The sequence below is a fragment of the Nanorana parkeri genome, unplaced genomic scaffold, assembly GCF_000935625.1.
Source record: "Nanorana parkeri isolate BGI_ZX_2015 unplaced genomic scaffold, ASM93562v1 scaffold153, whole genome shotgun sequence".
In the NCBI taxonomy this organism is placed as follows: Eukaryota; Metazoa; Chordata; class Amphibia; order Anura; family Dicroglossidae; genus Nanorana; species Nanorana parkeri.
The window spans coordinates 1,444,014-1,466,347 of record NW_017306421.1 but is presented as its reverse complement, the minus strand read 5'-3'; the positions used below and the strand labels follow the sequence as shown (position 1 = coordinate 1,466,347).

The 22,334-nt window shown below is 44.8% G+C and overlaps 1 protein-coding gene across 1 annotated transcript; it reads right to left on the bottom strand.

Annotated features, from left to right (window-relative positions):
- Nucleotides 1-3,326: 3,326 nt before the first annotated feature.
- On the bottom strand, nucleotides 3,327-20,972 carry SPDYC (speedy/RINGO cell cycle regulator family member C). The gene is made up of 7 exons (XM_018554313.1): nucleotides 20,930-20,972; nucleotides 15,937-16,177; nucleotides 12,444-12,502; nucleotides 9,768-9,853; nucleotides 6,721-6,892; nucleotides 6,350-6,647; nucleotides 3,327-3,431 (listed from the first exon to the last, which is right to left on the bottom strand). Exons 2-7 carry the CDS (start codon nucleotides 16,139-16,141, stop codon nucleotides 3,370-3,372), a joined length of 882 nt encoding a protein of 293 aa, XP_018409815.1. The 5' UTR covers nucleotides 16,142-16,177; nucleotides 20,930-20,972; the 3' UTR covers nucleotides 3,327-3,369.
- Between the last annotated feature and the right edge of the window lie 1,362 nt (nucleotides 20,973-22,334).

The window sequence follows — 22,334 nt, the reverse complement described above, 5'->3', positions numbered from 1 at the left end:
TGGGGGGGGGGGGGGGGGCACAACCTTGAGTGGAGAGAGGTGTGTTGGAGAATTTGCCAGAATTAGAACACCAGGGGTTTTAAATGCTGTTGAGGAAGTAGAGAAATTAAGAGCGACACATCCTGACAAGCAGAGTGAGAAGACTGCAGTTAATTTGCTGCATACACTTGCCACCCATAGCATCCTTGATATTATGAAAAGTAGGTCTGAAGTGGCACTACCCCTTGAAGGTCATGCAGATCAAACAGTAATTACAAGCGAGCCCTGATGTTCAGGACTTTAACTAAAGTGCTCTACGCATATGTATGATAGGAGGCACATGCGAGAAATGCCTTCCAGTAAACCGTCACAACTGGCATGTAAATACTGAAGCAGTCTGACCCTTAACATCATTGTTGATAGGCAGTGGCTAGATCTGTTTAAGGGCGTGCCCCGATGCTGGCGACGTACACTGTACGTCGTCAGTCACGAAGGGGTTAAACAAAAAAAGTTGCAGCTGGCACTGGGGGACCGAGCAAGACCTGTCAGTGAGCAGTTGTGAAAAGGGCCTCCATCAGCCTAGATGCTGCAGTGCCGTCCGTCCGTTTTTTTACTACGGGCGGACGGCAAGAGGTTAAAGAAGGTGCACCCTTTACCAGTATAGTAGTCAGTATTAAAGACAAGACCTATCCAGATCCACAGTGGGGAAATTGACTACTTCTAAACAAAATCCTAACTAACCCGATATGCCAGCAGGTTCTTAGGAGGGTGAACAGTTGTGATGCGGGTGCAAAGTGGAAGTCCTTATGGCTTTACAGGCACTACAAACATCCAGTAGATGCCTGTAAAGCCACAAGTACTTCCACTTTGCACCCGCATTCACAACTGAATGCGGGTTTGAAGGAGTCTATTTTGGCGCTTGTTGATTCAGTGTACACCACAAGCGCCAAAATAGACTCCTTCAAACTGCACTGGAGGTAATAGCTGTAGACTCCCCATGGGGCAAGCAGACAAAGATGTGAGTGACTCAGAATCAGTCTCTGCCGCTTATAAAGCTGCAGGTAAATCACATACCGAATCGGCTGGAGGGGGTGCTAGAGTATGTTTGTGGCCTTTGATCAGTCAAAGAACTGGGTAATTAGGGTCAAAGGCCTGCATGACCATGGTAAATGCCTCATCTTAGATGGATCCCAGGATAACTCCAATGTGGAAGAGACTCAGCAGAACCATCATAGGCAAGCAGTCCCTAAGCCCTTAGTAGAACTGGGGCATCTGGTGCAGCAGGACTGGACTGCCCCTTCCCATGTCTAAAACTAGACTTGTTGCAGTGCAGGCAGGAAACCTACAGACTGCAGGTAGGAGGCAAAGCCCAATCACTCCAAAAACCCAGACAGCTGAGGGCAGGTGGGGGGGTCTGCATAAAAGGTGCCCACACACCTTGCGATAATCGCGGGAAATCCCGCGATCATACTATTATCGCAAGGTGTGTGGAAGGCGTGAGAAGGTCGCACGGCTTTTGTCTTTGGAGCACGCGCACACTGCCCGTTCAGCATTGCGGTCATTGGAAGCCCACCCCTCAGCGGGGCGGGCTTGTGATTATCACAAGTACGATCTGCCTGTCCAAGAAAGGCAGATCGTACGTTTAAATTACCTTACAACCAACCATCGCAAGACAAAAGTCTTGCGATGGTTGTAAGGTCTGTGGCCAGCATCAGGAAGGTTGATTGACAGAATACCAAAATCGCTGTAGATGGAAGTTTAAATATTCCTGATGCCCATGTGGCTCTGTGCAACAGGAGCAGCAATGGAAAAAAAGCTTAGTTGATGCTGTATGGCGGGTAAAGAGCACTGTGGACACACTTCACTCAGCAGATGAAACAGCCCTTCATTTCACAACAATAACCCATTCTATGGCAAATCCCAGCAGTGGCACCAAGCATTTAAAAACCATGAGGGAGCTTTCAGTGCTTGGTCCAACCAGCCTACTTACCGAGTCTTAGGAGACAGTGCAAGGGCAACCTAGTCCCACAATATCTAGTTCAAATGGGTCCGCTGCAGTACTCTCCAAAAGCCAGGGGGAGGATGACCATACCAGAAAGCTGCAAATCAGAGGGGAAACCGTCAGCAGCAATGTAGTGAAGCCCTAATTAAGAATAAAAGTGCTAGGAAATCCGCTAGTCTGCAAAACAGAGCTGAAGGAAAGATGTACAATCCTCCTAGGAGGAATGCTAGTATTACAATGGCAAATGGCTTACGTTTGCCAGTGTCCAGTTCTTCTGTAGGTTAAGACTTCCAGTGTCCCTAAATGGAAAAGAAAAAAATTTGCCTTTTTATACACTAAATTCAAGGGGCACTTGTTGGTCAATGGAAGTTTCTACCTTCTGTCCTAAATTTAGCTGAATTGAGCATGCTGCACCTGCGATATAAAATGTGCTGGGCCTGGGCAGGTGGACACACACAATGCTGGGAATGCAGTCTTTGTTCAAACCGGATGATAGGGATTGTGGCAAAGCCTGCAAATTACAAAAACAAAACTGTTCCTGGTAATAGGTATGCTATACTAAAGGAATAGAAGCCATTCCCTTTACAAAAGGAATGTTCATAAATAAAGCTAAGCCCAAATGCACTTTATTAAAATCATGTAGCAAAATGGGTACTCTGGCAGTAACAGCAGAGTTTAGGCTCAAAACACAAAGCTGCCAACTTGTAATTAGCAGCGTTGTCACCCAGGATCTTCAGGAAGAGACTTCGCAACTGATCACAAAACAACCTGCTTTACAAAACTTTACACAGTGAAGCACGATGCCAAACATACTGAAATAGATTTGGGGTTTATATACATTTTTAATTGTACAGTGAAAGCCAGGATTGACGTTTCAGAACACTACAGTCACAAGATGGGAAAACAAGAGACTTTAACATTTGTTTATTTAAAAGTGGACATGAACAGCAATACAAACCGAACTACTGCAGAAGTTCACAACCTCTGAGACAATCAAATGCTCATGATAGCAGTTGCTGTCAATGTAGTATTCTACAGATTTATTTTTTTAAACTTAAAGTGCAGTTTGTAAAAAGTGCAATACTTCAGACTTGGAGCTGAAGTTTTAACTGTCTCAAACAATAGTGATATGGAACACTTTGCAATGCCTTTTAGTAATCGATTCAAGAAAATTTACACCGGTGATCATTTGTGACCAACCCACAGAACTTACTACTTTTACAAACTGTAACACAGACTTCTATAGCTTAATAAATTAGATAAATATTTATTGACCCGACGCAAACCCAAAAATTGGTCCCCAGTTCTACAGAAGGCAATCATGGATCCAGGATAAGTGCTTCAAGTTGCTTGTATACTGGTTGTGGGAAAGTAGCATTCGCCAGGTGCTAGAGGCACCATTCAAGGCTTGTCCCTCCTGGCTCCAGTCCTACCAGTGGTTCCTGAAACACTACAAGAAGAATGGTGTTACACATAATACACATACATGATTTTGAACAGAAAACATTTTGACACGTGAAGGAAAGGTTACATTTTCCATGGAAACCCTGTGCAAGCTAATGCCAGTTTAAAGCAACAGGTTTGCTATACAGCAGACACCAAAAAAAAAAAAATTAATCAGTAGAGATACGCATAAATATTGGCCCTAGAATTATCGCTTTCTCTGGCTTGCACGACAATACCAAAAACATGTGTAGCGGGATCATTTTGTACATAGGCGCATCAAACGCGTGCGAGTGAATGAGCTTGCAGGGGACTTACATTTTTTTATATATATAATTTACATATATATTTTTTTAAACTTTTTTTTAACTTTACTTGCCAACACATAGGAGGGCACTGCATATTGGCAGTGACAGGTCCTCTTTAAAGGCGATACTGGGGGTCCAAAAGACCTCTAGTATCACCTTTTCACCTTAAAGCTATTGAAAGTGCAGATTGCACTTAAATAGCTTATCGCTCGGCTTCAGTAGCCCAGCAATGACTGCTCAGGGACCAGAAGCGCTGCAATCCGCGTCGCTCCTGGTACCACAGAAGCGATCTGGTGGCAGAACTTTTTCTTGGGGCGGACACTGAGGCACAGAGGCAGCCATAACTGTTGGTTTATACGGTTGCCTGCAAAAGGAAAGGCCACTGGCAAAAAAAACTATTTATAGGCCAGCCCTGAATAACCCCTCCTACAGCCGGCATGTCAGTTTTATAGCAAGCAGTACAAAAAATCCTATTTCTCTTTCGTTCATTGAAGGACAAAGCGGAGATCTTAAACTCTGCACCGATGGGTTATACCGCCACTTTGCGCTAGGCACAAAAGCTCGGGTCTGGAGGTGGATCCTGGTGGTGGCCACACCCCTATCCAAGGCAGCTCAGTTTTTCCTAGCGTCAAGGACCTATCTTCCTGCTGGGGATCTTTGTTCCTTTTTTTTATACCTTCACTTTTCATTGATCTTCAAATCAACAGACGAGCTGGGTGACAGGTTGGATACGATAGACCCTTGTAGTTTTCCCAGCTTGGCCATCGCGCACATGCAGTTCTCTGCCTAAGAAAGCAATATCAGCTGCTACAACCCTGAGGGAATGTGGGGAAGCCTATAGGATCTCAATGGGAAATGCATATGGCTGACTGGCCACTGGGCTGGTTTGTAACCACTTTTTCCTATGACAGAGCAGCACTGAATCAGTGGCCACTAAGTGCAGGTACCTGCTTCTGAGGTGGCAGGTACCCAGGCTGTCAACACAGAGGACACAGCAGCTGCACTTTGAAATGACTCATTTCTCTGGGGGTGGTAAATCTTCTGGGACACAGTTCATCCCTGGTGGGTTCAGGCTTATGGAGCATGACGGACCCTGTTAAGGGGAACATTGCTGGTGCAGTGAGCACTGAGGTGGGCTATGCAACTTGTGGGCGGGGAGTTTATCCCTCTGGGCTTGTTTCCACCAGCCTGCACGTCTACCTCAATGTCCCGTGCCCGGAGCGCAAGGGATCGCATATAAAGTCTCCTTGCATTTTGAGGCGTAGCAGTGCCATTCAAGTCAATAGCACTGCAGACTTAAAAAAGTAAGAGAAAGAAAAAATTCAATTTCCCAGCTGAATTGAGGATATCCACCCTTCTGGACACTAAAGGGGGGGGGAGATTGTTGGTTGTGGCAGAGATCATGCAGAGGCCTACAATTTTTTTTGCCAGTGTCTAGCCCTCCTGTAGGCAGCAGCATAACCCAACAGTATTTCCCTTCCTGTGTCCTTCAAAGGACAAGAAAGAAAATGGCTTATAAAAATCGAAAAAGGTTGGCAAAAAGTACAAAATTCATACTGTGCATCTTTAGTAACACTAGTTGGTAATATTGGACAAACATGAAGAAAAAAGGGTTCCCACTACTTTCTCTTTCGAAGTACAAAAAAAAAAAAAAAAATTAAAACTGCTCAAGTCAAAAACATTTACAATGAAACGTAATCAGAACATTCTAGCCAAATCAATAGGCCCATAGCTGAAAAGTAACATTTGCTCTGATCCGAGAGGCAGATTAGTGGGTAGATACAGAATCTGGACATGTTTCAAAATAATAAAGTTACAGTTGCTCTATCAGTTCATCCTTCCAGTGACAGAGGTATGGCTTGGCAATAAAACTGATTCACTTCCTTGTCCCAAAGCATCTACAGAATCTGCTTTGGTAGCCAACTATATTGCGACACCCCAATAATTAAAAGAACTATGGGGTAAGTGTTTTTCTCCATAGTTCTCCTAAGGGTCATGCGAGGACACAAAACTAGCGTCCTTCCGTGACCCAAAGCTCAGTATACCGCAAGCTACAGCTCACGGTATACCGAGACCGCCACAGCCGGGACGAATCCCGACATTACTGTCGAGATCCACCCAGCTGCGTGATTGACAGCTGGCTCTGCCTATCTAGAGGCAGAGCCAGCTGTACCCTACCCCATACATTCGGCCAGTCAGCGCTGGAGGATCGGAGCGAAGAGGGGGAATCTCTGCAGGGAGCCGTGAGTCACGGCTCTCTGCAGGGACATGATCGAGAAGTGAGTGAGCGACGGTATGTGTTCGCTCACTTCCCGATCTATTAAGCCAACGTGTGACATTTTCATTGTCACACGTCGGCTCGAACTATGAGGTTGAGTGAAAATCACTCACCTCATTAGTTCTCTATAAAAGATTGCTTTACACCTCAGGGTGTTGCAAAAATGTGATGCAAAAATTACCATGTTGCTTAGCTTTTTTCACTACCAATGGAATTACAGTTCCTGGGAATGTGCAATTCTGCAGCAGCGATCTGCCATTTAAAACCAAAAACCCTTACATGCATGTTGCACTAATTACCAATCGGTCAGACTATAGCAATTTGGTAGAATTAACTCACTGTTGATATCGTAGACAGACTCTGGATCCAGGAGCATTGGTGGAGGCAAGATTAGGTGGTCTTGAGGCCACTCTACATTTGAAAAAGTAAATGAGTTTGGTTCTGGTGAGGAGTTGCTGCTAGCCACTGTATCCAATTCATCAGTGCTGGACCTGCGGCATAGAGCACAGCTGGCTGGAGTCACACCAGGACCTTTAGGAAAGAGATCTTCATTTCGAAGGTAACTCCTAAGTGCACCACTATGGTGTACTGGACGGTCACGGAGCCATGCCCAATAAGAGGGTTCTTTAGACATCACCTGCAGACAAAAAACACCCTTTTAGCTTTACAACTCATTAGGAGAACCAATAAAGACTTGTTTATGAACTTGCCTCATCGCAGCATCTCCTGCTCACAACTGCTCTGTATTTCATTCTGGCCCACAAGTTGTCCCGAAGTTGTAGAAACTGGGGGTATCTGTCTCGCCATGTGTCCCCCAAAGCCCATGGAAATATTTCATACTTATAATCTTCTTCATCCTCCTCCATGTCATTTGCAAGGTATCTTGAAGAAAACCCAAATATAATTGAGATTTCTTCACACTGTCTTTGGGGCCACCATTTTTAATCAGTTTATCTGAACATTAGAGACATCAGGACAATTGGTAAACAAAAAAAAACAAAAAACGGTCTAACAAACCAAAACCACACCATATCAAACTCATATCCCCAAAATGTGCAAGTCAGAAACCAAACAGTTAAGATTTAAATATCATGTCTGTGCTAAGCAGGCAGAGGTACACAGTGAGAAGAAAAACAGTCCAGTTTAAAAACACACCTACATTCCTTCTAGCAGATTGTGTCCATGTAACAAAAATCCAATTGAAAGTCTAGCTGGACGCAAAGCAGGATGTGGTCGATCTTAGAGCAGAGACTCCAAAGGTCATCATGGCCTGGCTTAACTCTCAAACCAAAAAGCATGTTCTGTTAGGGACAGCTTTCTACTATAGGAAATGTATGCAACTACAGTACCTTGGCTAAACCCCTGACCAAAAAAAAAAAGACTACCCAAGCTAGTGTCTTTGACAGTGTGACTTGGCCTGGTCTTCCAGGCCTTAAAAAGGAGGCAGTGCCCTGTACGAGATACAGATTACACCTATTTGTTTAGTGTAAACCATTACTTCTGTGTAGGGCTGCGGTGCGGTCTTGAGCCAAGTGGGTCAGGAAATTGTCTAGGACTATCAAAAAAAGTATCTTGCAATTGTGTGGGCACTTCAGCACACCACTCAGACCCATTGCTTGGTTGTGTTAATTCTGTAAAACGCCTTTAGGGTGCTGAAAAGATGTCTGCAATTGTCAGCTGCAGCTATTAACTTTAAAACAATGAAGGAATGGCAATAAGTTATGAGAGCTGGTGATCAATATCAGATTGGCTTCATGTATAAGCCATAGGGAGCACATGTTCGCTCCCTATGTTAAACCAATAAAGTGTAACAAAAAATTAAATTTCGGTGCGGCATTGCATGACTGACCAAATGTCAAAGTGCCTCAGCGCTGAATACTGAAAAATGGACAGGACAGGAAGGGGGTGAACACCCCTGTCTTCATGTGGTTAAGAAGTCCAACTGATTAATATCACATGGTGGGCCCAATGCTTGGTGGTCCCGTCGGATATGTCAAGACTCTGAAGATCATGTGAAATACAGTGTTACCCCTTGTGGAACATCTAGTTCTGGTCTAAAGGCTTTAGAATAGTCTTTACTGAACATATTTATTCTGTAAATCGAGGTTGTCTTTTTTCTAGGTTGCATTGAACATTTAAATGAATAAATACAGAATTCTTAGAAAGTTGGTCAGCTTGCTGTGGATAAATCTACTTCAAATTAGTACTAGGTGCCTGCACAACCCTACACATTGGTTTCCCAGCCTTAAAATGCTGGCATATACTCAATGTGTTTGGATAACTGGGCTCTTGCTGGTAAGGTGGTGGAATTTAGAACAGCCAATCATAGTACAGCTCAATGAGAAAAGACAAAACTGACCCAATTATTAATTAATCTAAAAGGCTCTATTTCCAATAGCTGAACCACCAATTTGTTCAGAAATTGTTGCAGTTCTGATTTTGGGTGTACAGTATCCCCAACTGCATATTTACCAGGGCTCACGGCAATCTAGCAAGGGAGCACATTTGTCAGTGTGATCCCGGTCACCATATAAACAGGCTGCAATAGCAAGTGTACATGAACATCTTTGCATGCGTCAGCTTTCTCAAAGACCCCAGACTAGTGACTTTTGGAAGGGTCAATTAAGGTGGCTCTGATTGCAAGCATGTACAAACTGCATCCACAGGGACCCAAATTAAAGGACACCCAAGTGTCCTAGGCTAACAGCACAGAGCTGGAGGCACACCCTTCCTCTTTCCTCAGGTAGAGCAAAGGAAGACAGGAGAGTCATAGGAAGCCCTGTGGTCTGAAATCTCAAAGAAATCAGTCATTTTCCCTAGAACATAAAACAATAAAATAGCAGTAATGTCCTATCTAGACAAGGAGCTCGAGGAGGGTGCAGAGGGAAGGAATAGGAAGCAAAGCATGGGAGTGAGAGATGGCGTCCCCAGAGTAGGAAGAACCCTCACCAGAATCAGTCAGATTGTGTGGGCCCCATCCAGGCATCTCCAGTCTATGATCAGTTGTGTACCCCCAAAACCCACAACCTGTGGGTTGAGTAGGGTGCTTGCATCCAGTCCCATGCAGGCAGAAGGTGACTGAGGTGTAGGAGAAGTGCAGTGTTGTCTCTTGCCGTGTCGGTGCAGAGCTGCAGCAGTGTGTTCAGCCAGGTAGAAAGTGGTGGGCGCATGTGCAGTATAGTATTGGGAGGAGACTGGGTAGGTGCAGCTCCTAGACCAACCAGAGAAACCAAAAACTGGCACCAAAATTTAAAAACTGCTAAGAGTGTGACAAAATGTTAAAGCGAATCCTCAGATTTAACCCTTTAGAGAATTGGGTCTACCACAGGGGTACGCAAGGGCATGGCCACAGCTTACCCAAGCTTCTGGTCCTCCCCAAGGATGTGGCAGTAGTCAGGGAAGAAAGCTGAGGTTTGTCCTCTGGGTGAAGGCTCCACCTATATGGAGCACAGCCCTGCAACTGTGGAGCACCCTGCAGCCACACCTCATGCTGCACAAGTGCCAAGGCAGGCACCAAAGAGGATCCAGTGACCAAGCACATTACAGGCAAGCCCCACAGCTTCTGTCCAGCGCGACCTGGGGGACTGTCTGCCAAGGCTCAAGGGGGGAAACTGATCCAGATAGCTGCTGGAAGCATTGCAGTGGTTTAGAGCAGCAGAAAGAGTATTTTTGAAATTAAAAATTCAGCTGACACATCAGTTTGTTTACCATGAATAGATATTTCCTTTATAAAAAAAAAATTGAAAAATATACTCACAGAGCAACAAAGAAATTCATTGCTGTATATTCTCTGAGTCGCAGGCCTGCACGTTTGAAGTATGCCAGAACCATTGCTATTAGATACTGCATGGGGGAGAGAGAAAGTAGTTCAGAAAAATGTTTAGTTTGAACAGAAAATAAAATCTGAAAAAAAAAAAAACACAAACAAAAAAAACCCCACAACCTAACTAGTAATTTGGTTACTAGAAACGTTCTTCCTTCAGCCTCCCCATCGTCCGTGTAAAACAATCAACACAAAGATAGACAAAAGTACAAGATGAGAACATCTCTCAGTATATTGCAAGGTGTCCTTGGATGTGATAAAGCCTAGTCTTCAGTTTAGGACCATAGTAAGCAAACTACATAGCCTGATCAATCCCATCTTCTAATGGTAATTTTAAGTGACTGAGACGGACACACACACAACTTTGGTGACCATTAGAAAATGAATACATATTAATCAAATTGTTTAATCATTCGATTAGAGCATGGTATACAAACTCCTGGTTGTATAAGCTCCTGGAAATACCTTGGGAACATTAGATTAAGTATGCATCTATACAAATATATAAATTTAAAGTAGAAGTCTGGACGTTTGCCTTAATGCATTCTCTGCATCAAGGTAAAAACACCCAGTACCTTTTGTATCCCCCCCACAGTTACCTGTGAAGACTTGTCACTGGTCCCCAAAGCAATCCTCTGTTCCCCCAACTTTCTGGTTGCAGGGAAGGATACCATAGACTCCTGCTGTCAATCTGTTGGGAGGAGGGGCGTCCCCTGTCACAGGGCTGTGCGCGTCTATGGACGCACACATCTACTTGCGGGCACAGCTGGGAACACACGCACAGGTGCCTCCACAGCAGCCACTTAGATGATGGAGGCACCTGCGCAGGTGGCAGGAGGGAAAGTGACACGGGGACCCACTAGAAAACAAGGAAATTACATTTTTTTACAGGATTTATACAAGTATGGCCCTCCGATGTGTAAAAAGAAATCAAAACTTTAATCTCCAAGTCAGTTCTGCAGGTCTTTAAAAAAAATATATTTTTTACTTGGCACTTGTATAATTATCTGCCTTTATATTAGCCACCCATCACCTTTTACAGCAGCACTCCCATAGGGAGACCTACTGGTAGAACTAGGAGCCAAATCAGCCTGGTTGCATATACAATGTGCAGACAGCAGGAAACAGTAACCAGGAAGCACAAGTATTGATTGGAGCACAGTAGTTGTGATTGTAGCGGCTGCTGGAGATCTGGACTGTCACCTTCACAGACCACAGCGAGCTGGAGCTTCAGCCTGCTGCTGGCAAAGTTTAGAATAGGGCCGCATCAAATACTCGTTGTTCCGGGTTTTGACTGCATAAAAAGTAAAATATACAATTGGGCTTAAAGGCCTGTGGCGGTTGAGGCCAGACTGAGACAAGAATGCAGACTTTTAATCCAAGATGTTCATTCTCATGATCGATCAACATCAAGGATGCATGGAGACTGAAGAGGCTGCAGGTCCTCATACACAAGGGCAGCAAAAACAGGCAGCTCAGTCACTCTTTACTGCCCCCAACCACCCATAACCCAATATGGTATCCATTTGGGTATGGACAAACAGTTGCTGCATGGTATGCATTGCAAAATACCCATTAAGTAAAGAAAACTAAACCGACAAATTCGCCTCGAGAACACAGATAGTCAACCATCTTCTGAAAAGCCATCCAAGCTGGATACAAATGCAGTGCTCTGCAGCAAGGACAAAACAGCGCAGAACTGTTTACAGAAGCAGCAAGTCACTTCCCCTTGTCTTAGATACTGGCAGATTCAGATGTGTAAGGCTACCTTTATAAACCCCCAAATTCCTCTATTCAGGCAGTTATAAAAGCTTTGTGAACTGACCCCCAGTTTGTAAAGATCCTCATCTTTGTCAAACCCACTTCTAGGAGGCAATTGTTTTACTGAGGGGAGAAGGATCTTTACTTTAGCTCGCAAGTTTTCAAAACTCAAGTCAAAATTAAAGGTCCTTCTCGTAGCATGTTGGCAGGGGACAGTTTTTCTTAAAGGAGAACTATGGGGTTAAGGCTTTTCCCCATAGTTCTCCTTAGGGTAACAGGAGGACACAAACTAGCGTCCTCCCGTCACCCTAGGCTCAGTATACCGCGAGCTACAGCTCGCGGTATACCGAGACGCCGCAACTGAAGCAGATCCCGACAATTGTGCCGGGATCCGCCCAGCTGCGTGACTGACAGCTGGCTCTGCCTATCTAGAGGCACAGCCAGCTGTACCCGCCCCCTCCCCCGTCCGTTCCGCCAGTCAGCGCTGGCAAATCAGAGCAGGGAGGGGGGAATCCAGCCCCTCCCCTGTCACGGCAGAGAGCCGTGACAGGATCGAGGGGTGAGCGAACGCCGTATGTGTTCGCTCACCTCCCGATCTACTGAGCCGACATGTGACAGTCTCATTGTCACAGGTCAGCTAGGACTATGAGGCGAGTGAAAAGCACTCACCTCATAGTTCTCCTTTAAGAAACCTAACTGCAAGACTTTGCACAACTTGTGTTTTGTTGAAAATGCAATGTATTTAGTCAATTCCAGTACAGCTGGGCCTTAGCAAACAAGACAAGCCGTTACTATGAAAACTATATGGAAAACAGAACACTTGATGATTCCCGGTACATTTAAACCAACCTTGTCAGAGATCTTAAGGCAAACATCCATTGACAGGAACTGCTGAACGATGTCACAATCTGTAAATTTAGATGATACAATTTACTTTCTCAGCATTACATAGAAACCAAAGTAAATTACTACAAACTGGTCAAAAGATTCCGACAGCAGACCTCTCTCCAACCTACGAGAGGAATCACAGGTTGCTTAGTGTGAATGGAAGATCAACCTGCCTTTGAAGCCGAAGGGTAGAACTATGTGGTGGAGCCATGGCAAATCATAGTGCATCATTACTGACTGGGTAAAAAGATTCACAGCAGACCTCTCCAACTTCCTACAGAGAGAAATCGGGTTTCTCTGCTCATTAGCCTCAGGGAATGGAAGATCAACCTCCCTTTGAACCCCAAAAGGTAGGAATAATGTGATATTGGAGGAGACACGGGAATCAAATACAGGAAAAAAAAAAAAAGGTGAAACTCGATTAGAATATCGTGCAAAAGTTCCTTTATTTCACTAATGCAACTTAAGGTGAAATATTGCATGTAATGAGTCTATCTCATATATTAGTTTCACCTTTTAAGTTGCATTAGTGAAATAAATGAACTTTTGCACGATATTCTAATTCAATTTTCACCTGTAGTTTAATTTCCTCCTTCATGAAAGTCCTCACAGATGTGTCTCAGTGAAAAAGCACACAAAAGCCTTACATTTGAAGGTCCAGGCCAGCTTTTACACTCAGAGGCTGAACAAGAAGTTTGCCGTCTTACAGATCTGCTCCATTAATGCATGCTGTACCCAAGCGCCATGGTTTAATGATTTTTTAAATCATACTGATAGGCTTTTACGCATGGGTATAACAGACAGCAAATGGATCCAATTGGATTTTAAAACGGACAACTACCCCCAAAGACTGGTCAAGTAGATACTAGATATTAAAAAAATATACATCTTCCAACACCTAGGGGTCAATTTATAAAGGTTTTCAGATTCTAATTGTGAAAGTGTGTGAATCCTGGTTGAAGGTTATTATGCAAAAACATTAATAGCCCCGCAGCATATTAAACATTCTAAAACTAAGGAGTGGCAGCTGAGACAAAAAAGGTCTAAACTGAAGATTAGATTTAATTTAGAGCTGCAGCTAACGATTATTTTCAAAATCGATTAGTTAGCCGATTATTAGGTTCGATTAATCGGTTAATCGGATAAACAATAAAATACATTTTAAAAAATGGCTCCAGTGATGGACTACTAGTTTGTATTGAAATGGGACTCCATCACAGGAGCAAGCTTGGAGCTGTGGAAGTAAAAAAGAAAGAAAATAGTGTGGTGTGCAATATAGTGAAAAGGAAAGTGTAAAATGATAGAGCAATGAATGCAGAATGGCACCGGCTATAGAGGACTACAAATCCCAGCAATAGTATATTATACAGCACAATGCAGAATATCACCAGCTATAGAGAACTACAACAAATCCCAGCAATAGTACATAATAGCTGGCGGTATTCTGCATTGCGCTGTATCATGTACTGTTGCTGGGTTTTGTAGTCCTCTATAGCTGGCGGTATTCCGCATTGCGCTGTATAATATATTATTGCTGGGATTTGTAGTACTCTATACATCGCAGTGCAGCATATCACCAGCTATACAGGAATACAACGAATCCCAGCAATACATTATAGAGCACCATGTGTGGGAAAGTGCAGGCTTAGCTGAGCAGTCTTCCAGCAACTTGCTTTTGGGATTGGACCTGTCTATTGGTGGCTGTCATCCCCCCACACCTGCTCCTCCTTACTACATCTCCCCGCGTCCCTGTGCCGATCGTGGATGTGGGCGGGCAGTGAGTGTAAGGCGGGGAGGAGGTGCGGTGTGAAGAGCGTGGATGCGGGCGGGTCTGGCAGCGATGAGCGTGAGGTGATGAGGAGGTGCAGCGCACAGCGTGTGTGGAGCCGTGAACAGGGCCAACTGATCGGAAGACGATTAATCGATTATTGAAAAAGTTGACAACTTTTTCAATAATCGATTATCATCGATTATGTCGATTAGTTGTTGCAGCCCTAATTTAATTTCCAACAATGCTGCTGTGAATTTTTTTTTTTGCAATCTGTGCATGTACGGTATATATAAATCATGGGTGTGGAAATTAAAAAAAACAAAAAAAAAAAAACACTACTTGTCCAAGGGCTAAAACAGGGGCCGAATCTACAATCTACTTGTGCCAATACAAACAATAATTTGAAATCAAAACTAGGGATGCACCAATATCGTTTTTTGGGTATCTAGTACCAATATTTTGCTTTCGGTACTCACCGATACAGAGTAGCGAAAAGCATGGAGCAGGCTTGCCGGGCAATGGGTAATGAAATTCCACCCGGCTTCCTGTTAGAGGCTTCGGGGAAATAGAGGTCTGAACAGACTCCAGATATTTCCCTTTTACAATAAAGAGATTGAGGACACAATCCTTAATCTTTCTGCAGCCCCAGCAGTGAATGAACAGGAATCCTCTATACTGTACTGAGTGTTCCTATTCATTCATAAATTGTGGACATAGTATGAGTTTCTATGTACACAGTCATGAATAAATAGGAAGTGATATAGATCACTACCTATTCATTCATAACTCAGTGATAGCCGTCTCCACCCACACACCACTGGTCTCCTGATCTGTTACAGGAGGCTGAGCAGGGCGGTGCAGGAGGAGAGCTCAGCATCCTGTGACACGCTCACAGAGCTCTCCTCCCCACCCCATTGGACGCTGCACTGCATCAGAGGGGACAAAGGGCAGTGCACAACGGGAAGGGAAGAAACCATGGATCCACCGCAATTTCAGTCGAAAGATGGCACTCTGGCATTTTGCCAAAAGTGCATTTTTGGCCGATACGTGTTGGCGTATGAAATTTTGATGCATCCCTAGTTTTAACCCTTCCCCTTACTATATCAAAAACTACGAATAGAAAAAGAAAAAGTTTTAGCTATAAAATACTACATTAGTTTACCAAAACTATTCCAACAATGAAGATGGCATGGTAGGGGGTTCAAGCAGAACTAAAGTCCGCAAGCGGAGCAACCCCCACAAGCCTCCTAACTAGCACGGACATCTCCCCGATTTCTTCCAGTTGACAGGTCTTCAGCCCACATGGAGAATTACATTACTCCCAGACATGCACACCGCCTGAATCACTTTTACCTGAAAGTAAAGCAGCAAGGAAGCTGCTGAAAAGGACCATAAAGTCAACGCCGCAGGAGCAACCATGAGCTTGTTTTAACCAATTGAAGTCCATAACTGCCCTAAGGATATGGCTTCACAGCTTCAAGGCTAGCAGTTACTGCACATAGGTCATGGTCACTCACATGTTTACTCCAGACAGACATTAACAGATCTCCATGTTCCTTCCTAAAGGGCCTGAAAGCTTCTTTCATTTTATAACCAATAAAGAACTGGGATCTGATTTGTTACCATTAGCTAGACATTTCTTTCCTTCAGTACAAACTCCAGACACAACAAATAGTTTCTTACCCAAGAGCTGGTAGAAGGCCTGGCGTTCATGAGGCTGGAGGCTGATTGTCCTTGCCACCTTTGTCCTGGCTGCTGGAACCTCTCTCTCAGGGATTCGCTGCCTGTGCGCTCCAACAACCCTTGAGTGCTGATGTCCCTTGACGGTGTTCTTCACCCCGCTGCCAGCGGTCACTGTGGCCCGAGGAGAAGCATGTACATGTCTCATGGTGAGATAGGAGGAGACACAGACTTGAGGGTTGATCTGCAAATTAAGGTGAAGTCGCCGGCAGTAAAGTGTATGTACACCCCAACAACGAACTTCTCTTATTAGCTTTCTTCTTGGTCTGTTAAATATACCATATACATGTGATACATTTGTTAAAGCGCAAAAGAATACCTGTTGAGTTTGCCAGAAATCTTATGAACTGAACTTTCTGCACTCTGCCTCTGCTGTGTTCTCATCAGTTACTGTTCCCAGCTATCTCTGGACTACAGAGCCCCTCTCCCCCCCCCCCCCCACTGCACCAACAGTTTGTACAGCTCTTTACAATATAAAGACATTACAATCACAATACAATTCAAGGCAAGACATTAAGGAGGGCCCTGCCCTCAGTGATAAGGAGAGGGGGAGATGTTCTGTAGACCTTTCCTAGGGCAACAACAATGTTCCCTTAGACAGTACGGTGAGTATCACCCTAGGACAGGAAGGGTATAACCGTCAGGATCACCAGGTGAAGGCTAAATACATTTGACTAATAAAACCAATCACCACATCCAAGGACTGATAAGTGCCACTAAATTACATTTTTGTTCCAGGTTTAGACATGCAGGAAAGGAATCTGAGGGCCCAACCTTAATTATTTAAAGGGGCCCTATAACCATACAGCAGGCATTTGCTGCCAGTGCAGCTTCTCCACCGAGAACCTGGTGAACCATATCCGGTTCTCTAAGGCAGTTCTTGACCACACAGCTTCCTGGACATAAGCCTACTTACCTTCTGTTGACCAATCAATGAATTTGGCTGAATGCCTGTTAGATGTGTCCCTGTATTTTTGTACCACATTTGTGCGAACGTGCCACTGGTGACTTGATTTTGAAGGTGTATGGTTTTTAATAGGTCATCCATATCCTTCACTACTTGGCAAGTCACTAAACAAGCACAGCTATACCACATGTGAGGCCCCCTATGTTTTGTGTCACCAACACTAAATAGCTTAGGATAAGAAAGCAGCCATGAAGACACCTTCAAAACTCAAGTCAGCAATTGCAGCTTGGACACTTCTAATTTGGCAGATGCCATGTAAAGAATCATCTCCAATGTGGGATATCAAGGCCAAGACAGAACACCTCCCTTTCTACTGATACATTTAAAGATACCTTGACCGGGTAACAAGACTCCCAAATGAAGGTACCTTTTAGGGCAGGGGTCTCAACTCATTTCACTCGGGGGCCACTCAACAAATGTATTTTCTCCCATGGGGGGACTCTTGCCAAATTTCATACTTCAAAATAAAATGTAACTATATCCAGTATGGTACTACGGACACCAATACACACAATAAGGCCCCATTCATACCTGTAAGTTTAGGTGCAACTAGGGATTGCGTCAGGAACTTGCATTTTCCTGCAGCAGGAATCCCTAATTACATGCGGCAGCTGTCACCCATTCAAGCTAATGATCAGGTGGCAGCAGCTGCATGTAAATGCCTGCATACCGCATATAATTGTATGTGATATGATTACATGCGGGTAGAAAGCACTTTCCCTGGATGCACAATTGATGCATCCAGGGAGAGCGATTGATTTCTAACCAAATACCATTACATGCGGTGTACAGGCATTTACATGCAGCTGCTGTCACCTGATCATTAACTTGAATAGGTGACAGCTGCCGCTTGTAAACACCAGATTACACATTCCTGCTGCAGGAAAACAAGTTCCCGACGCAGGAATCCCCAACTGCACCTAAAGATACACACAAAAAGAAAATACATTCCCCACATATAAAATTATAACCTCCCCCCCACGATAAAAAAAAAATACAGAGCCCCGTGCTGCACACCTTAATACATCCTTTCGGCCGGAGTTCAGAACTGAGCTCCAGCCGAAAGGATCTCCGTGCAAGAGCAGCTCTGCATCTGACAGATGCAGACCACGTAGCTGCTCCCGCAAATCAGGTACTCGGTCCATGACCACGTACCTGACTTGTCAGCTGGCCACATAGTACCGACTTATGGGCTGCAATTGGCCCGCCAGCCGGTACTTTGAAGGGAAGAGCCCTTCTCCCCTTTCCATTGGCCCGTGTCTCCGACCCTCCCTCAGTTACAGCACTGCAACATTTTCCAGTCTCTTCAGTATTCTGAAAAGGTCAGATGCCATTGCCCTCCTGCCAAGCACTGTGGTTTCATCCTCTGGCTCCCCGTAGTATTGAACACTTGGAATTTCAGATGCTTGAGTCACCCTGCTGTGTACGGTGGTTCCATCCTCTGGCTTCCATGTCACTGCTGCCGAGTCCTGTAGCACCTGTAGACCTCAGGGGACACAGGTACACGACACTTCCAGAAGGATCCAATGTCGAGGGACTGCTGGAGGCAGCAGTGCTGCAGAGTCACAGGCATCAGAGAAGCGATTTGAAGACTTCTCTTGTTACTAGGTTTTTTATTACTCCGACAGGGGTGATCTAACCATTCCATTAACAAAAAGCAAAATAATAATAATCGTTAATCATGCTTCCAAGAGATACTCTACACTGCAAGGTAAAGCGCATCAAAACATAATGTATTATATTGCAGCCCAACAGGCCTTAAATGTGGTGGCTGCATTAGTGTTATTTTTTAAGGCTTTTTCCTTTATTTTACCGTCTGATCCTGCCAGTAACACTTCCTATCCTGAGGCGACAACAGTCACAACACTAACTTACTGCTCTGCAAGTATGGAGAAGGTGTTGAAACCCTTGGCTGTTCTGGCTTGGACATCTCCCCCTCCCCATTACATGGAAAAGGGTGGGGTGGGGGCGGGGAGCAGGGGCCATGGATTTGTAGTTTACAGAAGATGGCATGGAAGGAAGATGAGGTTGCGATTTTAGTTCAGCTCACTTGAAGTGGGCAGGACATTGCATTTCTGGAAAGAACAGGTATCTTTTGCACTTGCATGAAAAGAACAAAACGCAGACACCACATCGAAGGGTTAGTGAGCTGTAAGGCTGGGTTCACACCTAGGCGTATCGAATATGCGCGTTCGTACCGCAATTCGCAGTAAAAACGCGCACGTTTCCGAGGGCTACCTGGCTGTATCCCAATGGATACATGCGGCAAATACGCCCAAAAGAAGCTCCTGTACTTCTTTGGGCGTAGGCCGTTTTGTAGCGCGTTCATACGGCCTGTAATACGCCCAGGTGTGAAACATACCCATAGGAAATAATGGGATTTCGGTGTTTGAGCGTTTTGCAGAGCGTAGTAAGGCGCTACACAACGCCCAGGTGTGAACCGGGCCTAATACATGACATTGTTGCTCTTGGGTTCAGATACACTAGCTTTCATTTTTCAGCCTTTTATACCCTATTTTTTCACCTAGGGATCCTGCATATACCGCACTACCTGTGCATTCAGGTATACACTTTCTCCTTTATGTATGGGGACAGTCATGGTCATCACAAAAGCTAGACATCAAACATGTCTTCCTTTGTTCATCTCCATTGCATGGTGGCTTGAAGGGATTAGTAGTTTACACCATATCCGGTTCTTTGTGGTTTCTTTTTAGCTCACAGTGACAAGGACACAGCATTTCTGGCAGGATCAACAGGTATTTTCTGTACTTGCTGAAAAAAAGGAAACTGGTACATCCACCACATCTAAAAAAGGACTGGTCAGCAGGAACATATACATTTTTGTTTTTAGGTTTAGATACACTTTAAGCCTTTAGGCCTAACCTACATTTTTTTTTTTAACATGCAAAATCCCCTCTCGAGCTGATGTAAAGTTTGCTTTAAAAGTTAATTCTACATATATAAATAGGGTGCTGCATTGAAGGGGGGTCTCATCTATTTTTTTAACCCCCCCTTTGTTTGCTGGTTTATCCTCAGTACACATACTTACACACCTAGTAAATCCAGTGGTCATTACTCCAATGCTGCACACACCAGGTCCAGCTCCACCATCTTGTATGCATTTATCAGGGACTGGCCATCTCTTCCTGGTTTTGGCAGCCCTCCCCTCTCCCACGATAATGCACATGTGCCGCCTGTCTCTTCCTGGTTGTGGCAGTCACCCCCCAATAATGCACATGTGCCACATCAGGGGCTAGCTGTCTCTTCCTGGTTGTGGCAGTCACCCCCAAATAATGCACATGTGCCACATCATTAGGGCCCAGCTGTCTCTTGCTGGTTGTAGAAGTCACCCCTCAATAATGCACATGTGCCAGATCATCAAGGGCTGGCCATCAGAACCAGGAAGAGACATCTGGCACCCTGATACCACGTGCATTTCCAGAGAATTACCCAGAAGTCCCTTTGGATGCATGACAAGCATATACCAAGCGGTGGGGGGGTACATCCTTCTCACCTAGGAGACAAATCTAGCAGTGAAGAGCTCGTATGTGCATTTTTTTCTTTGAAATTACATTAAAAGGAGGAGAAGGGAACCAATTATTATAAAAAAGTGGGTGCATCAGGTGAACCCCCAACCCATCACTAGTCATAGAGCAAACAAACAAGTCCCCCCTATAGACACACAGCTCCCATCACAGTAGCAAACATGCTACCCCAACCAGTACCGAGTCCGCCATCCACACACACAGCTCATCGGTGATAACGTGTCCGCCAGCACTGATCCCTCCATACCTGGTACAGAGAGGACGCCACACACCCGCTCCCGCCAGAAAGCCCGGCGGTAGGTGGAGCCAATGACAGTACCAGCAAGCAACAGACTAAGCCAAGGTGAGTACTTTATAGGTGAAAGCACATATGCGGTCGGAGACGCCACATCGCTGCACTCCATATACTTGGCTCATCACTGACCTGAGCAGAGGACACACACAGCCGGAACGGCAACAGGTGGGAGAGTATCCAGTATGTCGCCATGCCGGTCCTTATATAGAGCCGCCAATGGGCGGACAGCTGGAACGTGGGGGCGGGCTGAGTGTCGGATCACATCAGTGATTGGTTTGATGATTGTGTTGATGTTTCCATGAGGAACAACATTATGGTGTTGAAAAGGAACGGGACACGTGTGATTGGATGGCTTCTGTTGTTAGAGTTGTATCTCCCAATGTGTAGTAATATACAGGCCGTGGTATCATAGCCTGAAGTCTGTATTGAAGAGATAATATACAGGGCCCCCCTCTGCTCCAGGCCCCAATGGGCTGCTATGGAAGTAGTTCCACCACTGCCTGCTGTGGTTCTATCCACTAACCACTACATCACTACAGGAGCCAGGGGCTGGTGGAAGAGGTCACAGAGCAGGGGACCAAGCATCCAACCTAGCCAGATGATAGTATATTGCAGTATGTATATGACTGCCATTTACTGGCTCACAGCTTTTTACTTGTGGCCACACAGAACTGTTGTGCCTCTGCCTCTATCTTGTCCCCCTGCCAGGCTTGCACAGTGTACTGGCACTCAGCAGTGGAGTGATCTCCTCTTTGGCTCTGACGTTAGAGCTAGCAGGAGCTGATCCATAGAGACAGTGCGAGAACGTGTTCTGGAGGTACCACCTGCCATCTGATTTGTCATGGGGGATGGAGGGCAGGTTATTGGATGACATAAAAGTTATATTCTCTACACTTCCACAATTTTTTAAATCACTGGTGTGGCAGTGTTATTTTAAGTTATATTTACACCGCCACACTAAAGAAACTGGGGAGACAGGTGTTGCTTATGTGTTTAGATGAAGCACTGAGATCTTGAGGAATGCGGAATTAAATTTTACTTGCTTATAAGGACAATACATGTATGTATACACCATCATGCAGGAAGCATAAAAGATAAAACCTCCTGTATACCATACATAAGTAAGCACTAGAGACTAACCTTGCACTATACTGCCATTTACAGCTCAAAAGATAATATTACACCTCTATATGTCAGTAATACAAATCAGTGTATGCTGTTGTATTTCCAACACCCCTTCTCAACAGTATATGCGTTGCTATATGACGTTTTGCTTCTCTCGAAGGAAACTGTGACGATCCTTTGGCAATGGCTTGGTGAGTATGTCCGCAGTCATTTCTTCTGATGAGCAATATTGCATGTTGATAAGGTCTTGCTCTTGAGTGTCCATCAGCAGATGATACTTCACATCGATATGCTTGGTTCTGGGGTTGACCCTTTCTGATTGTGTCAGCTTTATACATCCTTGGTTGTCTTAAAAGATTGGGATGGGGTTTGACATGTCTACACCCATGTTCATTAAAAGCTGGCAAGT

Coding starts and splice junctions, on each gene's coding strand:
- SPDYC (XM_018554313.1), bottom strand. CDS start 16,141: ATGAGACATGTACATGCTTCTCCTCGGGCCACAGTGACCGCTGGCAGC. Junction 12,503..15,936: donor GGCCTTCTACCAGCTCTTGG/GTAAGAAACTAT, acceptor CTAAATTTACAG/ATTGTGACATCGTTCAGCAG. Junction 6,648..6,720: donor GCAGGAGATGCTGCGATGAG/GCAAGTTCATAA, acceptor TTTTGTCTGCAG/GTGATGTCTAAAGAACCCTC.